General features: G+C 42.5%; 1 protein-coding gene and 1 long non-coding RNA gene across 3 annotated transcripts in view; one reads left to right on the forward strand and one right to left on the reverse strand.

The window, feature by feature from the left end:
* Positions 1 to 14,617, reverse strand: part of LOC146868107 (uncharacterized) — a 30,378-nt gene extending 15,761 nt beyond the window's left edge. The window contains exon 1 of the long non-coding RNA XR_014962414.1: positions 14,492 to 14,617. This is a non-coding gene — a long non-coding RNA (uncharacterized LOC146868107). The remainder of the gene's footprint in view (positions 1 to 14,491) is intronic.
* LOC146868106 (uncharacterized) overlaps positions 1 to 19,057 on the forward strand; it is a 230,857-nt gene that overhangs the window by 71,325 nt on the left and 140,475 nt on the right. Inside the window, exon 1 of one of the 2 annotated variants that reach the window (XM_085608950.1) lies at positions 14,668 to 15,070. The exons of the other annotated variant lie outside the window; for it this stretch is intronic. Within the exon in view, the coding sequence (XP_085465076.1) occupies positions 14,933 to 15,070 (138 nt within the window). The 5' untranslated portion in view covers positions 14,668 to 14,932. Of the gene's footprint in view, positions 1 to 14,667; positions 15,071 to 19,057 lie in introns of those variants that run through there. 2 annotated transcript variants of the gene reach the window in all.

A 19,057-nucleotide genomic window follows, 5' to 3' on the forward strand; every position in this document is an offset into this window, starting at 1 on the left:
CAGAAGGTACAAGATTTTTTTGGCCGGTACGAAATGAGTTGTCTGTAGATAGTGACTTGTTGTTTCGAGGGACAAGATTGATACCTCCCACCAGCCTTAGAAAGGAGTTAATTGATTTGGTGCATGTGGCTCACTCAGGTTTGTCCAAGAGTAAAGAAAGACTTTGCATGTCTTATTGGTGGCCTGGAATGGACAGAAGGAATAATAAGAGATTGTGTTTCTTGTGCCATCAGTGATAAGAATAAGTGTGCTCATGTGCAACCTATGATTTTGAGAAAACGTCCAAGTGGACCGTGGGAAGAGATTGCTTTGGATATTGTTGGTCCTATTCAAGGAAAAGAATCACAAATGTACATATTGGTGGTCATAGACATGTTCTCAAGGTGGCCCGAGGTTTTCTTTTTATCAACGATTAATACTAGTAATGTGATTGAGTGTTTGAAGAGTTTGTTTGCAAGAGAGGGCCTGCCAATGTCAATTTTATCTGATAATGGTATTCAACTGGTTTCTAAGGAAATGGAGCGATTTTTGTCTACTAGAGGGATTATTCACAAGACCTCTGCTCTTTATCACCCGGAGGCCAATGGGATGGTGGAGAGATTCAACAAAGTTATTAAAGAGACCATTGCATTGGCTAAAGGAGTGGGAATAGATTGGAGAAAAGAGGTTATTGGTAGGATTGAAGAGTATAGATTAACTCCACATGCAACAACTGGGAAGACTCCGTTCTTGTTGTTTTGTGGTAGAGTGCCCAATACTAGTGTTGAACCATATTGGGTTAATAAGTATGAATTATCAAAAGGAAAGGAGAGAGTGTGTGATGGGGAACAGATGCTAAGAGTGGAGGAAGAAAAGGCAAAATTGAGAAAAGCATACTTTGATGTTAAACATGCTGTAAAGAAAACTAAAGTGAATGTAGGCGATTGGGTCAGGATCAAAAGTCCTGGTTTGTTGGGAAGTTCTTCATCTAAATTCATGAAACCCATTAAGGTAATCAAAACGTTCAATAATGCAATTCAATCGCAGGACCATCGTATTTGGAATTTGAATAGAGTAATTGTGTGTAGTGGTGTGCTGAAACAAGGCAAGGAGATGGTTTCTGCTAAAGAAAGTTCTTCTTCTCATCAAACTAAGGGCGATGAGGAAAAGGATTTAAATTGTCCCAGGACATCTTCCAGAGTGGTTAAAAGACCAAGTTATCTTGCTGATTTTGTTGATGTTATTGTTTGATTTTACTTGTACAAATATGTTTTCTTTTGAGGAAGGGAGATGTGTGGTATTCCACACTGGAGCATGTTGCTAGGTGCTGGATGCAGAGTCTGTGTCATGTTAGAATCCCATCTATGTCATGGATTGTTGTATATGCAATAGTTCTGTAAATGTTCAGTTACAGATATGACTGCTGGTTGATGGATGGGATCCTTTCTGTGGAATAAACATCTTGTATCTACATGCCTGAGTTCTGTATTTATTAAGGAGGATTTTACAGTATCCTCGTAGTCTGGTTTGGCACCCTTGATAGGGTCAAACTCTGGTCAGCATATTTAGCGCCCCTGGTGGTCCAAAAAGATCCATGCCACTTCTTCAGGACAATAAATATGGATGTGTTTCCTACCACACACTTGTGTCCAAAAATAGTACCCTAACAGTGGTACCTACTTGGCTTGTCGTTGGATGTCCAACCTAGTTAGAAAAAAAGGAAACAGTACATAAAGTAATAACAACATAGTCATCATGTTTCTGGCATAAGACCTTCTTATTAACCAGAATGTCCTATTCTAAATGCACCTACATGAAAATGATTATTGCTACACGTATAAATGTTTAAACATTAGTTTACCGCAATCAAATGAAGGAAGAATAAAAGCGTTGAAGACAGATGGGCTATATTTAATGAGGTCCAGTATACAGGCCCTGAATTGGTTAAACGGAAAGGGTATACAGTTCCTCTGTTCGTAAAGGAGAGAGTGAAGGATACTCTCTTTGGAATTAGACTAAGTGGGGGGTAGTGTTCAATAAGCCTAAAGGGTATAGGACTGTGTGGGGTGGGGGAACCCACATTGGTGGAACTAAAACCCTCACACACCCAGCAAGCTAGGTGTCATGCTTCATCATCTGGGTTTTGCTCCTCGTCGGGTCGGCGCTGCAATTCCCGACGGGCACCCAGGGATGGGGCTCTTTGGCGGAGATCTTTTGTTCCTTGCCGAGGGTGAGTGCAGGTGAGGGCCAGGGAGGTGTAGACGTTAGTGAGTGTGGCTAAAAAGGGTCGGTTAGTCTGAATAGTAGATTTTATTTGGTCAGTAAACCGCCCTGTTAAAATGAAAAGAGAGGCGGTAGTCTTGACTAGATGGGTCAGGGACTACTCTACTCTGCTCTGGTGGTCGACATGTTTCATGCCTACAAGGTCAGGAGGATCCAGCGGCAATTCATCAGGACCAGTGATTACAACTATCTACAAAAAATGTGAGGGTGTGATACTAATTATTTACAGTGATGTAAAAACTACCCTAAGTAAGTGTCGGAATAACTAGACTCTTACATTCTGGACCGGCCTATAGAAAAGGAAAGAAGGGAACAAAACAAGCACCAGCGTACATTAAGACGCACACTTAGTCAAATTAATTCATTAAAAAGAAAAAACAGGAGCCAAAGACTCCTCATATGCATTTTTGCTAGAAAATCAATTGCGTTGCATATTGGTGATCATGCATAGGTGGATGCATGGTGCAGAAACGTGTCAGGTGATCAAATCTGGAATAAAATTTATATAAATCATTAAAACCACTCAGAATCTTACGTATAAGTGCGATGATGCTCACCTAACGTATTAGAAAGTGCCACTCCAGTCGGTACTTGGCGAGCCTCTTGGGGATGCGAACTTGCCTACTGTAGATAAGGGTACAGAGTGAAGAGGCGAGAGGCTCATGCTCGGAGAGATGCATGCTCCCTGTTCGCTATATACAAGTAGAAGGGGTGGCAAGCTAACCTTCAAGACCCGTGACAAGCGAGGGGCTAATGCTCTGATGTGATGCATGCAGCCAATTCGCTATCTCTAACCAGGACTGAAAAGCTGGCAAAACAACCCGTGGGGCCCGTGATAGGTAAGACCATGACCACGGAACGCCCCGTCACCCAGTCCCAAGCGTCTCACAGGGAGACAGGGAGGAGGCTGGGAACGGGCCGTCCCAGCAGCCGCGGGGCGCCGACCACAGAGACCGGAGGAGTCTCAGCGCATAGGTTGAATATTAAAGGAACACCATGTGACTACTCACAGTTTAGTCGCCCAAGGGTGGTGTCAAGACCTACCCCGCTCCGCCGAAACCGGGAAGTGGAGTCTGTTTCCCGGTGCTCGGTTTAAGAGTAAAGCTCGTAACGCTAGGTGGATGCTGATTGGTCACCGGACACCGGCACAGAAAATAGACAAAGGTCTAATTTCAAGGGTAAACAAGGGTGCCATCTTAGAGAGGGGTATGTCACTATGATGTAAATAGTGTGTGTGGCGTGATGAAGTCAAGGGGTCCTTCCAGATATGGGTAACCATTGGCTAAAGAAATATGATCATGTACTAAATCCTTCTCAGACAATATTGGTTAGTAAGGCTCGTGAACACCAATATATATGGTAATGTGTCTTATAAACGGGTGATGAAAGAGTTGTGGCAAATTGGTGTGACCACTAATCATCTGGGGCTAGCAACGTCAGGCTTGCAGGTGGATCGGTGAATGAGGGACTGACACGATGCTGCCGGCGGCAGTCTCGTCATCGAAGACGATTTTAGGCGCCATGTTTGAATGGGAAGATATGTAATGTGATATTCCTTGAAATTAATAAATAACAGGGCGCTACAGGGCATCATTCTCCGATGCGGATCTCACGGAAAGTGTTATGATGTCAAGGGAGAAACGTGCTTGGTAGCAAATATATAAGGGGTTACTCCAAACTGGGGGTGTATACCGGAGAAGTGTTGCAAGGTATTCATAGAATCACCCAGTTGCTGTCACTAGTTAGCAGGTGGTGCCCCTTACTTTATGAGATATTACTCGAAGGTGAGATTACAGAGGAATATGGGTGTCATGGGATTAACTCGCACTCAGTGTTGAGGGGTAAGGTTCCTCCCTTGGGATCATGGGAGTATAGGGATATACCCTCTTGCTCACAGTGTAATGGGATGGTATTCCTCCCTTGGGTAAAACTAGCTGTTAGGGACTGACATATAGGTGTCGTGTGATTATTAATGAGTTAAAGAACCCCATGGTATATCATCATTAAGACCACGTGTATCCGAAGCCAGTTTATGGACCCATCTTTGTTCCAATCTGAGAAGAGATTGTGGTGGCATGCCTGGATGTGATTCAAGGACAACCCATTTCAAGGAATCTGCTGTGTGGTGCAGATCTTTGAAATGACAATATAATTTTGTGGTCTCCTTGGAGCATCTGATATTGCTTTTATGCTCTGTGATGCGTGTCTTAATTGATCTTGTCGTCATCCCTATGTAATACAAAGCGCAAGGGCATTGTAATAGATAAATGCAATTCTTAGAATTACAATTCGTGTGACGTCTCAATTTCCAGGTTAAATTGTCAGATAAAACCAATTCCTTAACGGTCATCGTTTGTTGACAAGATGTGCAACTGCCACACGGAAAATGTCCTGTGACTGGTGGAAGGCCCCACAGGGTCGCCTGGGTGTTCTGCGCTGCTTTTTTCGGTCTGGTGTGGATCAAAATATCTTTAAGGTTTTGCGTTCTCTTAAAGGCAAACCTTGGTTGTGGTAAAGACAGATCTCCAGTCGCCAGAATCCCCCAGTGTTTTTTAATGACCTTTTTAATGTTGTTGGAAGATGGGGTAAAAGAAGTCACACAAGTCAATGGTTACCCATATCTGGAAGGACCCCTTGACTTCATCACGCCACACACACTATTTACATCATAGTGACATACCCCTCTCTAAGATGGCACCCTTGTTTACCCTTGAAATTAGACCTTTGTCTATTTTCTGTGCCGGTGTCCGGTGACCAATCAGCATCCACCTAGCGTTACGAGCTTTACTCTTAAACCGAGCACCGGGAAACAGACTCCACTTCCCGGTTTCGGCGGAGCGGGGTAGGTCTTGACACCACCCTTGGGCGACTAAACTGTGAGTAGTCACATGGTGTTCCTTTAATATTCAACCTATGCGCTGAGACTCCTCCGGTCTCTGTGGTCGGCGCCCCGCGGCTGCTGGGACGGCCCGTTCCCAGCCTCCTCCCTGTCTCCCTGTGAGACGCTTGGGACTGGGTGACGGGGCGTTCCGTGGTCATGGTCTTACCTATCACGGGCCCCACGGGTTGTTTTGCCAGCTTTTCAGTCCTGGTTAGAGATAGCGAATTGGCTGCATGCATCACATCAGAGCATTAGCCCCTCGCTTGTCACGGGTCTTGAAGGTTAGCTTGCCACCCCTTCTACTTGTATATAGCGAACAGGGAGCATGCATCTCTCCGAGCATGAGCCTCTCGCCTCTTCACTCTGTACCCTTATCTACAGTAGGCAAGTTCGCATCCCCAAGAGGCTCGCCAAGTACCGACTGGAGTGGCACTTTCTAATACGTTAGGTGAGCATCATCGCACTTATACGTAAGATTCTGAGTGGTTTTAATGATTTATATAAATTTTATTCCAGATTTGATCACCTGACACGTTTCTGCACCATGCATCCACCTATGCATGATCACCAATATGCAACGCAATTGATTTTCTAGCAAAAATGCATATGAGGAGTCTTTGGCTCCTGTTTTTTCTTTTTAATGAATTAATTTGACTAAGTGTGCGTCTTAATGTACGCTGGTGCTTGTTTTGTTCCCTTCTTTCCTTTTCTATAGGCCGGTCCAGAATGTAAGAGTCTAGTTATTCCGACACTTACTTAGGGTAGTTTTTACATCACTGTAAATAATTAGTATCACACCCTCACATTTTTTGTAGATAGTTGTAATCACTGGTCCTGATGAATTGCCGCTGGATCCTCCTGACCTTGTAGGCATGAAACATGTCGACCACCAGAGCAGAGTAGAGTAGTCCCTGACCCATCTAGTCAAGACTACCGCCTCTCTTTTCATTTTAACAGGGCGGTTTACTGACCAAATAAAATCTACTATTCAGACTAACCGACCCTTTTTAGCCACACTCACTAACGTCTACACCTCCCTGGCCCTCACCTGCACTCACCCTCGGCAAGGAACAAAAGATCTCCGCCAAAGAGCCCCATCCCTGGGTGCCCGTCGGGAATTGCAGCGCCGACCCGACGAGGAGCAAAACCCAGATGATGAAGCATGACACCTAGCTTGCTGGGTGTGTGAGGGTTTTAGTTCCACCAATGTGGGTTCCCCCACCCCACACAGTCCTATACCCTTTAGGCTTATTGAACACTACCCCCCACTTAGTCTAATTCCAAAGAGAGTATCCTTCACTCTCTCCTTTACGAACAGAGGAACTGTATACCCTTTCCGTTTAACTAAACATTAGTTTACACATACACATTCTGATTTAGTAACCTCACAATGGGACACGTTTTATGTTAACTTTTCCCGTCACATTAATATATAAATGTTACATAGACCTTTATTATTCACGTTCTATACACAAATTGGAGGTGTGTTATATTAATGTACAAAACCTCCTGCGTGTGTCAACATGTTTCGAAGCGTACTGCTTCTTCTTCAGGACGGGTTCACAGATCCCTACCCTACTCACATGTATGATGTGACAATGTTGACACACGCAGGAGGTTTTGTACATTAATACAACACACCTCCAACTCACACCTTTTTAATAATACCGGCACCGAGGCTTATTAATTTTTTTTACTACTATGGTGCTAGGTATTTTTTAACATTCACTTACCATTCACTCCTGATCCTACCTCTCACCACCCCTCACACACCACACAGCGATTACATCAGTGCTCCCACGTATTGGTTGGTAGTAGCACGCCGCATTCCGTAGAGGGATGCGAAGACCCAGGGCTTTAAGTGGGCCGGGTCTGTCCGGGTCTGAGCACCGGCAGTTTTTTTTTGAGGCCCTCGAAACGGGTCTCTATCGGGCTCTATTTTCGCGGCTACTAAAGGTAGTCCGTTCTTTATTTATTTATTTTTTTTTTTTCCGGACCCGTTTTGAACCTATCAGCTCAGTGGTCACGGCCTGACGTCCACGGCACGACGGCATGACGTCATGCCAGGTGAGCTTTGTTGGAGGAAGGGAAATCCTTTAAGAGAGCCATTTTCTCTCGGGATTTCCCTTCTCTTTTTCCGGCGGGAGAGCAACGTCGTGGTGGTGCCAGCGCGGGACAAATCCAGGACCAGGACTCAGAGCATGAGAAGTTCTTCAATCCGTTTTGTATCTAAGAGGTAAGATTAATGGTGATTGAACAGAATGAGGGTGGCGTCCTCATTTGAAAGCGTTAGTGCAGTATAGTGGGCTTTTGGCGCAGCGAGTGGTTTGCATTTCAGTTTTTCAGAGTCAGAAGCTTAGCTCAGTAATGTGCTACTTTATTGCCCTGCTCTGTGTAGGCCGCAGTCCTTCTCTACCTTTACCAACACTCTCTCGATACCACATTTTGGTCACCATGTTTGGGGTATAAAATTCTGTCTTTGCCAATGCAGACATAGTGCCTTCGCTAATGTTGTTTAGCATTGGAAAAAGTGATTCAAGCAAACGCATACCGAAAAAAACGCACCTGCTGATTCAATCGTGAAAACACTTACTTATGCCCCCACAAATCGCTCTGGGCTCCACACACAGTGCAAAGGGCATGGTGACCGACAGACATGTGGCTCCTACTAAATTAGGCAGGTGCCTTGCTTATGTGAGGCACTAGGAGGCCCGGGTTGGATGATTTCAAAAATAATAATAATGTAGACAGTGGGCGCGGGGCTAGAACCTCAAGCTTGGTGCCCCTGCATATTAAATTAAGGCAAGTGCCATGGTAGAACATAAAGCACAAAAGTTGCTGAAAATATCGAAAGTAAAAGCATCGCTTTACGAGAGCACTTTTAAAGCTTAGGATAGTAACGTTTCAAATACCTTCAACAGTCACTCTCGATTTGATTCGACATTCAACAAATAACGAACTGTCTGGTGGCTTACGGCACAGCTCAAAAGATATGGCTATTAATGAATGGTTGTAAACACCAAATGTCATTCAGAGGCCGCAGTCCTTCTCTACCTTTACCAACACTCTCTCGATACCACATTTTGGTCACCATGTTTGGGGTATAAAATTCTGTCTTTGCCAATGCAGACATAGTGCCTTCGCTAATGTTGTTTAGCATTGGAAAAAGTGATTCAAGCAAACGCACTACCTTTCTGGCCAAGAGGCCACTAAAACATGTAATTTCAAAATGGTCTCAGCACATTTCTGGAAAACAGAAACCCGTTCGAGCACTTACTGCAAATATTGAAGCAACGTGTCCAAAATCGGGTACACCTTACCGCTCATACCTGGGCCATGGGAACATCACTAGAACGCGATCTACAAGGCACAGAGCAGCCCTGCCGATTTTTCCAGGCCCACGCGTGATTAGCTGTTCCAGTCCAGGATTTTTTTCTTTGAAATTTGGGACTTGTAGTCTTACTTATTACTACAAGTCCCAGAATTCAAGGGGAAAAACTGACGAACAGCTCATCGTGCATGAACCTGGGAAAATTAGCAGCTGTGATAGACTTCAGGACACTGCAATATCTGCTTACACGACACGAAGCCCTGTTAGCGTCATTGTGGTTTCCTGTTTACGACCTCTGAGACGTGAACAGCCAACATCCAATCCCCAACCAACCCACACAGTATCCACGTGGATTAATTAACCATGTCAGCGCCCATCAACATGCACCTTAGAGTTCATGGAAGATTAAGGTTTAAATACAGTACCCTGATACCCCCTGCAGCACAAACATGCTACCTTTAGCGTTTTAAGGAACAGGCTTTCACGAGACACCCGGGCAGGGTTGTTAGGCGGATTCACACACTTTACTGTTAATGAGTCCATACCATGAATTTCATTCAAGACCTGGTTTAAAAGAATTAGCATTACAACATAAGGCCCAGACTGGACATTGTGCTGCATGGCCCTTGCTCATGAAATGGCATCAGGGGAAGTTGTTACAGGATTAATTTGCTTTATTGCTGGTTGATTTGGCCAAACTTGTTGAAGAAAATATTGTGGTGAATTTCCTATGTTTTGCTTTTGTGATACAACTAGTCAGATATTGCATGCCTAATTAACCTAGTAATATTTGCTTCTTTGTAGGGTGGATCATTTAAATTTGGTATTTACGCCCCACGAAGTGCAGGGGCGTCACATTATGAACGTACCCTGACATGACTGGAATTTTAACAGCCCAAACAAATTGTAAATAGTGATTCACTTTCGTAAGAAACTAAATCGAAGGCAGCTTCATTCCAAGCCTCACCACTGGACATGATGGCATGCTCTTTTCCACCATAACATGTTTATTCGTGAATTATGGTAGGAAGTAGAAATGCTTTGCGTAAGTACCGTTGAATTTCTCACATGCCAGGAAAGAACATTCAGAAACTGTTAGACCATTATATATATTTTTATCATATAGTTCTTTGTTTTACAATATAAGTAAGCCGCATGAGTCAGGACATTTTAGCCGTCTATGTTTTTTTTCTTCTTGACCTTTTCTACATTTCCCTAATCTGGCATTGTCTGTTTTACATTGGCTAAAATATGTTTCATATGGTGATGTATAGAAACATTTGCAAGGTACTGTGACATGTTTGGTGCCGTTAGTTTACATCAAAAGTACATTTTCTTTTTTTTAAAAACCTTTATATTGTCAGAACGAAAGTTCAAAACAAGCATTTGCAATGCATTAGGTCTCGCATTTACTAGAGTTTGAGCCATTGGCATTGTAGATTACAATGCCTTTTATTAATGTGTTGGTTTTTGAAACAAATATATAAAAAGCATTGTCATTTACAATGCCAATAGCGAGGTAGGAAGAGAGCAGTGCCTACGGGTACTCTTTATTCCATGCAGTGACGCAGTATGATGGCAGTGCCTCTGGATATTATTTATTCCATGCAGTGTTGCAGTAGTCTATTCTTGCTTTGTGGGTTTGTTCTGTGGGTTTAGTATTGTATGGGTTCTGGGGTAGCGTGCTACTCGCCGAAAAAGCAATTCAACTCCTCGGGGGGGTAGCAAGTGCTATATAAATGCATACCTTTTCCCTATTCTATCCCTCCACTACCCTTCTCAATCCAAATGACTAACACATCCACCGCTCAAATTACTTTCATATATCACTATACTAATTTGCCACTAATCCTTTATGGATTTCATAGTAGCATGCTACTCGCCGAACAAGCGATGCAACCCCTCATCAGGGGTAGTAAGTGTTAGATAAATCAAAATACTATACATCGGGCCTTAGCAGGGAGTATGTGTGTGAGAGAACTGTGCAGGCAGTGTGCACTGGTATCCCATGTGTGAGGCAGTGAACAGGTCCAGTGTATGCAAATCACGAAGGAGTAAGTAGACTGGAGTAGAGTACATACAGATGTACCAGTGCCATCTTAAAGACTTTTGGAGACCCAGGGAAGACTTATTTTGGGATCTCCAGATCAGGAAAACCTTACAACTTCACTGTACAATGAGAGATCCTTTCAGGAGCAGCACAAAATGAAGAGTGACACCTGCCTGCCAAATAGCACTCCAATTAAACATTGTTGATCACTGGAGTAAACTATTCAATTTTTGTTGCAGATAAGAGGCTCAATATTCTATTTTCGTGACGCAAGGCCTTATCACCTGGAAACCAAAATCGGCAGAGGAAACCAGCAGAGCAAAATTATTTTCTTTTTCAGATATACCAGTCCAGCCTTCAAGAAGGAAGTTGTACATTTTACCATGGCTACTAGTAGCTTATCTGCTTCTGCTCTGAAGTGCAAGTCTATGCAGTCTTCAATGATTGACTTCCTACCGGCACTGAAGCGCCAGCGAGTTACAGGGGAGTCTTGTCCAGTACAACCAACTATTGATGAGGCTAGTCAAACTCAGCAAGAGTCTGACAGGGACAGTCCACCTTTACAAAGACTCCAATGTGTGCCAGAGAAAAAAACTGTCGAACTCCCTGACTGCTGGAACACTAAACAGTGGTATTACTTTCAGGAGGAATATAAATGGTTGTACCTTAAGTCAGGCAATATTGGATGCTCTTCCTGTAAACGGGCTAAATCATAAGGTCTTTCAGTGCACAATAACACCCAAGGCATGCGCGTAACTAAAGTGTGGGCAGATGGCGAGGTTGGTCCTTCCGGTGACGGAAAAGCTTTTAGGCAGAAACAGCTCAGGAAGAAGATTATGGAGCATAAGGCGAGCGCTGGTCACTTGGCAGCTGAGGACATTCTTGCAGCTCAGCAGAAAAATACATTTGTGGTGACAGTACACGAATGTAATGCAAAACATATGGAGAGCACATGCAGGGTATTTGACACTGCCTACTACTTGGCAAAAAAAGATCGCCCTTTCACTGACCACCCTGATCTAATTCTCCTTCAGGCAAAGAGTGGCAGTGCAATGGGCCGTGTTTTGCACAGCAATGTGACTGCAACAGAAATAATAAAACACATTGCATTGGAAATGCAACAAAGATTGGTCTGTTATATCAGACAACACAAACCAAAGATCACAGTATTAATTGATGAGAGCACTTCTATTAGCAATGCTTCTACCTTGATCATCTACCTCCGTGGCATTTTTGGAAATGAAAGTACCCCAGTGACCATCTATTTCGGCCTTCTGGAGCTGGCAGAAACTAATGCTATTGGCGTAAAGACAGCTCTCCTAAGCTACTTTGAAAAAGTTGGACTCACAAAAAATCTGCTTCATGATATCTTGATTGCGGTATGTACTGATGGAGCAGCAGTAATGTTTGGTAAAAAAGGAGGAGTAGTAGCATTGTTGAAATCAGAATTTCCAAATCTTGTACTGACATGGCACTGTTTGGCTCACAGACTAGAACTTGCTGTGGCAGATACAGTTGATGAGGTTGCAGGGGTCAATCACTTTAAGATTTTCATGGACTCATTGTATGCCACATACAGCATGTCACCAAAAAACCAGAGAGAGCTAAATCTGGCCGCCAGCGAGGTATGTGTACAGCTTCAGAAGATAGGGAAAATGCTGGATACTAGATGGGTAGCATCCAGTTACAGATCTGTGAAAGCTGTTTGGAACTGCTTCCCTGCCTTGTGCAAACATTTTGAGAATGCTTCTAAAGACCCATCCAGACCCATAAGAGACCGGAGTAAGTATGAAGGTCTCTTGAAGAAGCTTACATCCTATTCTTTTATCAGAGATTTGGGGGTAATGTGTGATGCACTTCAAGAGCTCAAAGACTTATCACTCTCCTTACAGAGGAGGGATATTACAATTGTTAATGCCCACAGACTTTTGGTTAGTCAAGTACGCATATTTCTAGCAATGAAGGACTCACCAGGGGAGTTTGCTTCTGCGGCTCAGAAAGCGGTGGACGAGGGCAAATTCAAGGATGTTCCTCTTTCCCATGGTAGAAGTAACTCTGTTGCCCTTAATCAAAATCAGTTTTACCAAAGTCTTTCTGTAAATATCAATAAACGATGTGCCCCTGATTCTGAGAAAGAACTTATAGCCAGCTTCAGTGTGCTAGATGCAGGCAACTTGCCTTCTGGTGATGAATGCATTCTTTATGGGGAAACAGATATCCAGAAACTGTGTTCAGAATTTCAGCTGCCAGCAAGAGATACTATACAAGCTTTTAGACTTTTCAAAGATTTTGGTGGAAAGAAAACCCCTGAAGCATTAAAAAAGTTAGTAGTTTGCATGGAAACCCTGCCAGCAAGTAATGCGGATTGCGAGAGAGGTTTCAGCGCAATGAACTTAATTGCTTGTCCAACAAGGGCCTCTCTTCTTGTCGAGACCATTTCTTCATGCCTATGGATAAAACTCAATGGTCCTCCATTTGAAACATTTGACCCAAAGCTGTATGTAAAGAGTTGGCTTGCAAAAGGTAGAAGGTCTGCTGAAGAAAATTGTTGTGAGAAACCCCAGCAAAACAAACACACTGAATATCTTCGAGGGTTTTGGGGAATCCTGCAATAGATTTCTAAGTAATATAAATATTCTTTACATGTTTTTTAAAGTGTTTGGTATTTTTATGGGTTATACTTAATAAATATACCTTTTTGCCTATTTTATTATCCTTTGCTGGATGCGACTTCATGATTTTCTTAAGCACACAGTGCTAGTTATTTTGATGTAGACCACGCCCCTACTCGGATAGGCCACGCCCCTTCAAGACATTAACCACGCCCCTTTTAGAGCACCCCCAGTTTTTTTTTCCCACTTAAAGCACTGCGAAGACCCTTATGATGAAGCATGACACCAAGGGCCCTTTTGGTGTTTGTGGGGTATTTAAGAAACACGATGTGCTTCCCACCAATGTAGGAAATACACTTGACCCATGATCTAACTTCATTGATTGCAATATTCCTTGGGTGGATCTTTTTGTTTATTAATAAACGTTACTGTGCTATGCTATTACACATTTGCAGCATGCAGTACATTGATTCGACCATCGGGTTGATTGGGAGAAGACACTGCTGGATGGGACTTACCCATAAGGTTCAATGCAAGAAGCAATTATGTTGGGCAGTGACATAAAATTAAAATATTCTTATGTTATTCACCAGGTGGTAATAGTGCAGAAAATTAAATTAAATTAAATTGCATTCATAAATCGCTTACTACCCCTAACGAGGCGTCAAATTGCATTACGTCGAATTGCATCACGGCGAGTAGCACGCTACCCGGGAGCCCAAATACCTGGTTCCGAAGGTATAGCCCACTGCATCAACCTTAAGAGCATCCCCACAGAAAACACCATGTCAGCAGAATGGATGTGTCTGGAGTCACCTTCCAGCATCCACCCTGCCTCGTAGTGTCAGTAGCTCCCTGTCTTACGGATAGGAGTCTGATGTAGTAGTAGTCTCTACCAGGGAGTAAATGGAGTCCTTCAATATTATTGCCAGACCAATCCTTAAAAACAATCTCATTCTCTTATACATGAAATCTACACAATTGTATTTTGGTTTGGATTAAGTATTATTCTGGTCTAGTTTAACCAAACTTGCTGCCGAAGATCGATTAATTTGGTGACTTTGAATGCTGCAGGTAAACTAACCGTGTATATACAGAAACAGACAGCCAATCTACGCATGAAAATAGAAGGAGGACCAACGAGACAATGCCCCTTCAATGGGTTGACATAAGGTATTAAAACAAAAGCCTCGATTCACCCTCGCAAGACTTTATAATCTTTGCAATAGCCATCTTTAACCAAGTAGTTTTCATGATTAAAACACATTGTTCCTGTAGTTTGAGATTGTTTCCAACATGTTCTTATTTTTGGGCAGTCTAAATATATTACTGATTCCCCGTGTTTTGTACTGTACCTGTCAATATTTTCATTGTACTAAAGTCGCCGTAAAGTCGCTTGTGTCACCACCCCCGTAACCGATTTACGTCGTATCCAAACATCGAAGATGGCCCTACCCTGTCACACGAAAACAGCGGCTTCCGTTGACCGGACGCGCTTGCGCAGCCCATCGTTTCCTGTATCTGTGACGTCGGCTATGTGGACGGATCTCCTGCACCGTTTCGCTTTCTCAATAGCTCGGTAACCTGCACTGCTCAAGAACAGGTTGCCCCCTCCTCCCCGCCTGGCAGAGGCAAGACACACTGCCGACTCATAAACACCAACCGGCCAGGGGAGGAGTACTGTAGGCAGCTACCATCGCTGTCCCTCCCTGAGGATTCCCGTCAGTGCCCCTTTTCTCCCAAACCGGACTACGGTGCTCTCCGATTCCCCTTGTTGATTTACTGTGCGCTGCGGTATGCTGCTGACGGTGTTCTGCCTGCGCCGGGACCGCTCGGAACTCACCTTCTCACTGGACGTGGATCCGGACTTTGAACTCCAGAACTTCCGGGCTTTATGCGAGCTAGAGAGTGGCGTGCCGTCCCGGGAAAGCACGGTAAGTCGGATTTAGAGAAGTAGGGTCTGGATGGTAAATTGGAGAATTGGGTAGTCAAACGACCTCAATAATCTGTCGCGTGAGAGGAAGGGATTCCGATTCCTAATGTTTGTTGATTGCTTTTCAGTGTAGTATTAAGTTTGTTACAGGTCCTAATCCAATCAAGGATATGTTGCTGCTTTGTTGTGTAGATAATGGTAGTCGTCATTGTGGTGTAGTGGGGCCCTTTACACCTGGCACATATTGCCACTAATGATAGGTGCGCCCCTGTCAGCGTGCACAGATTTCCGGTGATCTTGGAGTTGAAGCAAGGTATTGTGAGTTCCATTCAGAAGGCATCTGATTAACCGAATTGTCGTAAAAAGGTGAGATCATTTGAGCTTTGACGGTTTTAGCACGTCAGCAGCAGGAGCGCAGACCTGTGTAACAGGAACTGGGGTGGTCTGTTATTGTCTAAATTGAGGTTATTGAATTGCATGCTAAAGCTCGACAAGGTTTGTTTGCTTGTCCTACATTTTCTTCATATTAACGGTGGGGCAGGCACTGTTAAAATGAAGGGGATTTCTTTGTTTTTACCTAGAGAAACCATTTGAATAAATGCATGCTATGAAAAATCCCTATTCAATTTTTAAAAAAAATTCTCAACATGTCATTAAAATGTACTTGTTTATCAAAAACAACAATGTTTGTTCATAAACCAATCTAAACATACACCAGAAAATGTAGCCTACTTCCGTAGGCCGGTCCTACCTATTGAATATGTGTGGTGTGTGTGTGTGTGTGTATGTGTATGTGTATATATATATATATATATATATATATCATATCATATCATTTTGGGGGTGGGGAATTGATCTGCTATTTACAAATAAGGGTTCACCAATCCCAAATAGACTGGTGTTTGTGTACTCTTTTTAGGCCTTGGTCACATAAAACCGGCGCTTTTACATAGAAACGTTTGTTATTGAGCGTTTATGTAGATTTTCAGCCGTTGACAGTTTAAAACGTAACACCATGTGGTGGCTTCTTTGGCTTGCCTGCTTACAGCTAAATAATTGGTGATGTTTGAATCTTCCTTCCCTCTCAGTGGCGGTTCAAACAGCTAATGCCAGGGAAAACTTATTGCATAGAATGCCTTCCAATTACCTATTGTGAATTGTTTGCAAATGTACTATGGCTGAAAGACAGTGGTACTTTTATTTTGATTATTGCTATGGTGAGAGGTGTCACTTGATCTATTTTTCGCCTCTGCTTGGAATAGGTACTGTTTGCCTGCACCCTTGTTTGCAGGCCAGTTTCGAAAGTTGTCATTTTTGCTATTCTCTCAGCCCTAAAGAGTTTCTGGTGTTGCATTTGCTCTTATCCGGTCAGAAGGCAGTTTTTCCTTTATTTTCCGTACCAATAGCTGTCCATTGATGTGAGGAAGGCGATGCTAATTGGGGACAAATTTGTTATCCACTAAGGTTGAACTTTGGTGCCGTACTACCTGTTAGGGAGATAGGCTTTAGTCTTCAATGATTGTAGTACCCTTGGTCAGGTTGCTATCACTAACCTTACATTTATACCTTTGTGCAGTGTCCTTTTATCTAAAAATAAGTGGCAGAAGCATATTCGAGTCCGGATCGAACGCAAAGTGTAGGAAATATGGGAGCAGTGAAAGTCACTAGGTTCATGCAGTGGAATATAACGTAAGCTTTGTTTACTTTATAGAAGCCAATAAGTTATGTCAGGTAATTCGGTTTTCCATTTACAAGTATTTTGAGTATTGAAACATGGCCTAATCTAATTAACATATACATCCGAATTAAAAAAAAAAACAACGAAATTGTCATAATGGAACAGATTGTTTTGCCCTGAATGAACATTAAAAAGAATATGTAATTTGTGTTACAAGGTTTCATTAATCATCTCCAATAGATAGCCTCTTCACCAAGAGTCTTAATCTTTACTTAAACATGTTGGTTGCATTAAAGGTATTGTCCAGAATCTCTACATTCCGGAGTGTTTCCTGCTAAGAGGTGCAAACAGGTTGCATTGTGTTTAGGACAATCTTATTGCGGCTTTAAAAAAATGTAGGTGCTGCCTGAAATACCAACTAAAATTAGTTGAAATCTTTCAGCAGAAAAAGGACGCGCACAGTTCTATGCTAATTTAAAGTTTCATTCTCATGGCTTCTAGAGGAGTTGATGGAATTAGGCTCAGAAAGCATCTCCTCCAAAATGGGTCCTTAAGACAATGAATGGATTTGTTAATGTTGAAAGTCAATTTTGAGATTCAAGGGTAAAAACGTGTCATTTTGAAAGTGTAGACTCTTACAAGCACAATCCAGGAATGACCACCATAGCAGATCTCAGTAGGACACTGGGCAGAATACACATTAGGTTTTTGATTTTGAATGTGGGGTTTAATGATAGTTAACTGTCGAAAACAATTCAAATAACAATAAGAGGTCAAATTGAGAAACATAAATTATTTAAGAACTAAAAAACGTGAAGCAATGGCTGCCAAATTTTATAATCTGGTGTTTTATCATAGTTTACCCTAAGAAAAGTATTAGATATACGGAGGTAATGCACTGAGATCACGTTGCATTCCTTCAGCAGTGTGGACCAATATTAGGTCATCTGCATACTTAAGAGCAGCTAGCACATTTTAACAAGGAAAGTAAAAGTAAAAGATACTCTGATAATGAAGGCTTTGTGATCCTTCGGATGTTGAACAATGGTCAGAACGCATCCTTGGCAGACCCCAGAATTGCACTATTTCCTACAGTGCTGAGTGTCTTTCTTCACTGAGGATGGCAAGACTTAAGAATCAGAGTAAATCTCTGATAATATACAGACAAAACTGTGCAGAGCTCCGAGTTTTAATGTACTAAATCTCTGTTATTCAGTCGAAGACCACTCTGAAATTAGAGCACTACTAGCAAGGAATGTTAAAGGTAATGCATTGTCCATAATAGTGTCCTTTTCTAAAGCCTATTTGACTTGGTGAAATTAAATAATTTTTGTCAACCCATAGTGTTTTAACTTCAAAAAAGAATTTTGGCAACGATTTGGCCGGGGGGGATAACATGACTAAAAGGTGATAATGACTATAGTGTCTGTTTTGACACATTTTTTTTAAATAACAGCTCAGTTATGTTGTGTTGCTAGAGATGTAGGGTTCTGCCAGATAACATTTCTTTATAGAAGATGCATGTCAGAGGGCTCCTCAGCCGAAGTTCTACTTAAGATGATTGCTGAATCAGCCATCAGAGCCAGTGGCATTAGAAGCCTTAACATGCTTTGCTATTTTGCTACGTTAGTTATAATAAGATCATTGGAACAGGTAATGTTTTTATTAATTCAGAAAGTCCTCCAGGTTTGTAAATCTTAGCAATGTTGGTTGACTACACATTACTGTTCTATACAGAACTAGCACTTGTACACTCCTTGCGGAATCCCTTTTCATTAAGTGCCCAGAATTTCTTGTTATTTGATTTAATCACCATTGAGCATTTTCTCCTATCTTTGAAAGGCACGCTGCGACTTTCCATAAATTAGTAGATTTTTAAATGCCTGTTTTCCAGTCTTTATCACGCTGACTACAGACAGAGGAATTCTTATACCTTATCTTCTTAGATGCTTGAAAGAGAATGCACAGGGACTGATGTTTTATAAGGACTTCTTAATCAAATCATTGACATTTTAGAATGGGACCATGGAGGCTTACTAAACTGTACTTAGAACTGCTCATTTGTCACCAGATTGAATAATGTCTTCATTTTGTCCATCTGATGTGTAACAAAGGCACGTATCCCATTGTAGTTAAATGCAGGATGACTCCCACCACACCCTCACAAATCTTGCTTCTGACCCCATCTTCTACGGACAGGCAGAGTATATGTAGGTCATCAAGTTAGTGCCTACAATCATGGACATCCTTCTAGATGCCGAATCTTTTTTTTGCAGGAAATCTCATCCTTCACTTCCACTCATCTTTAGG

Source organism: Triturus cristatus, chromosome 1_2, assembly GCF_964204655.1.
Source record: "Triturus cristatus chromosome 1_2, aTriCri1.1, whole genome shotgun sequence".
Lineage (NCBI taxonomy): Eukaryota > Metazoa > Chordata > Amphibia > Caudata > Salamandridae > Triturus > Triturus cristatus.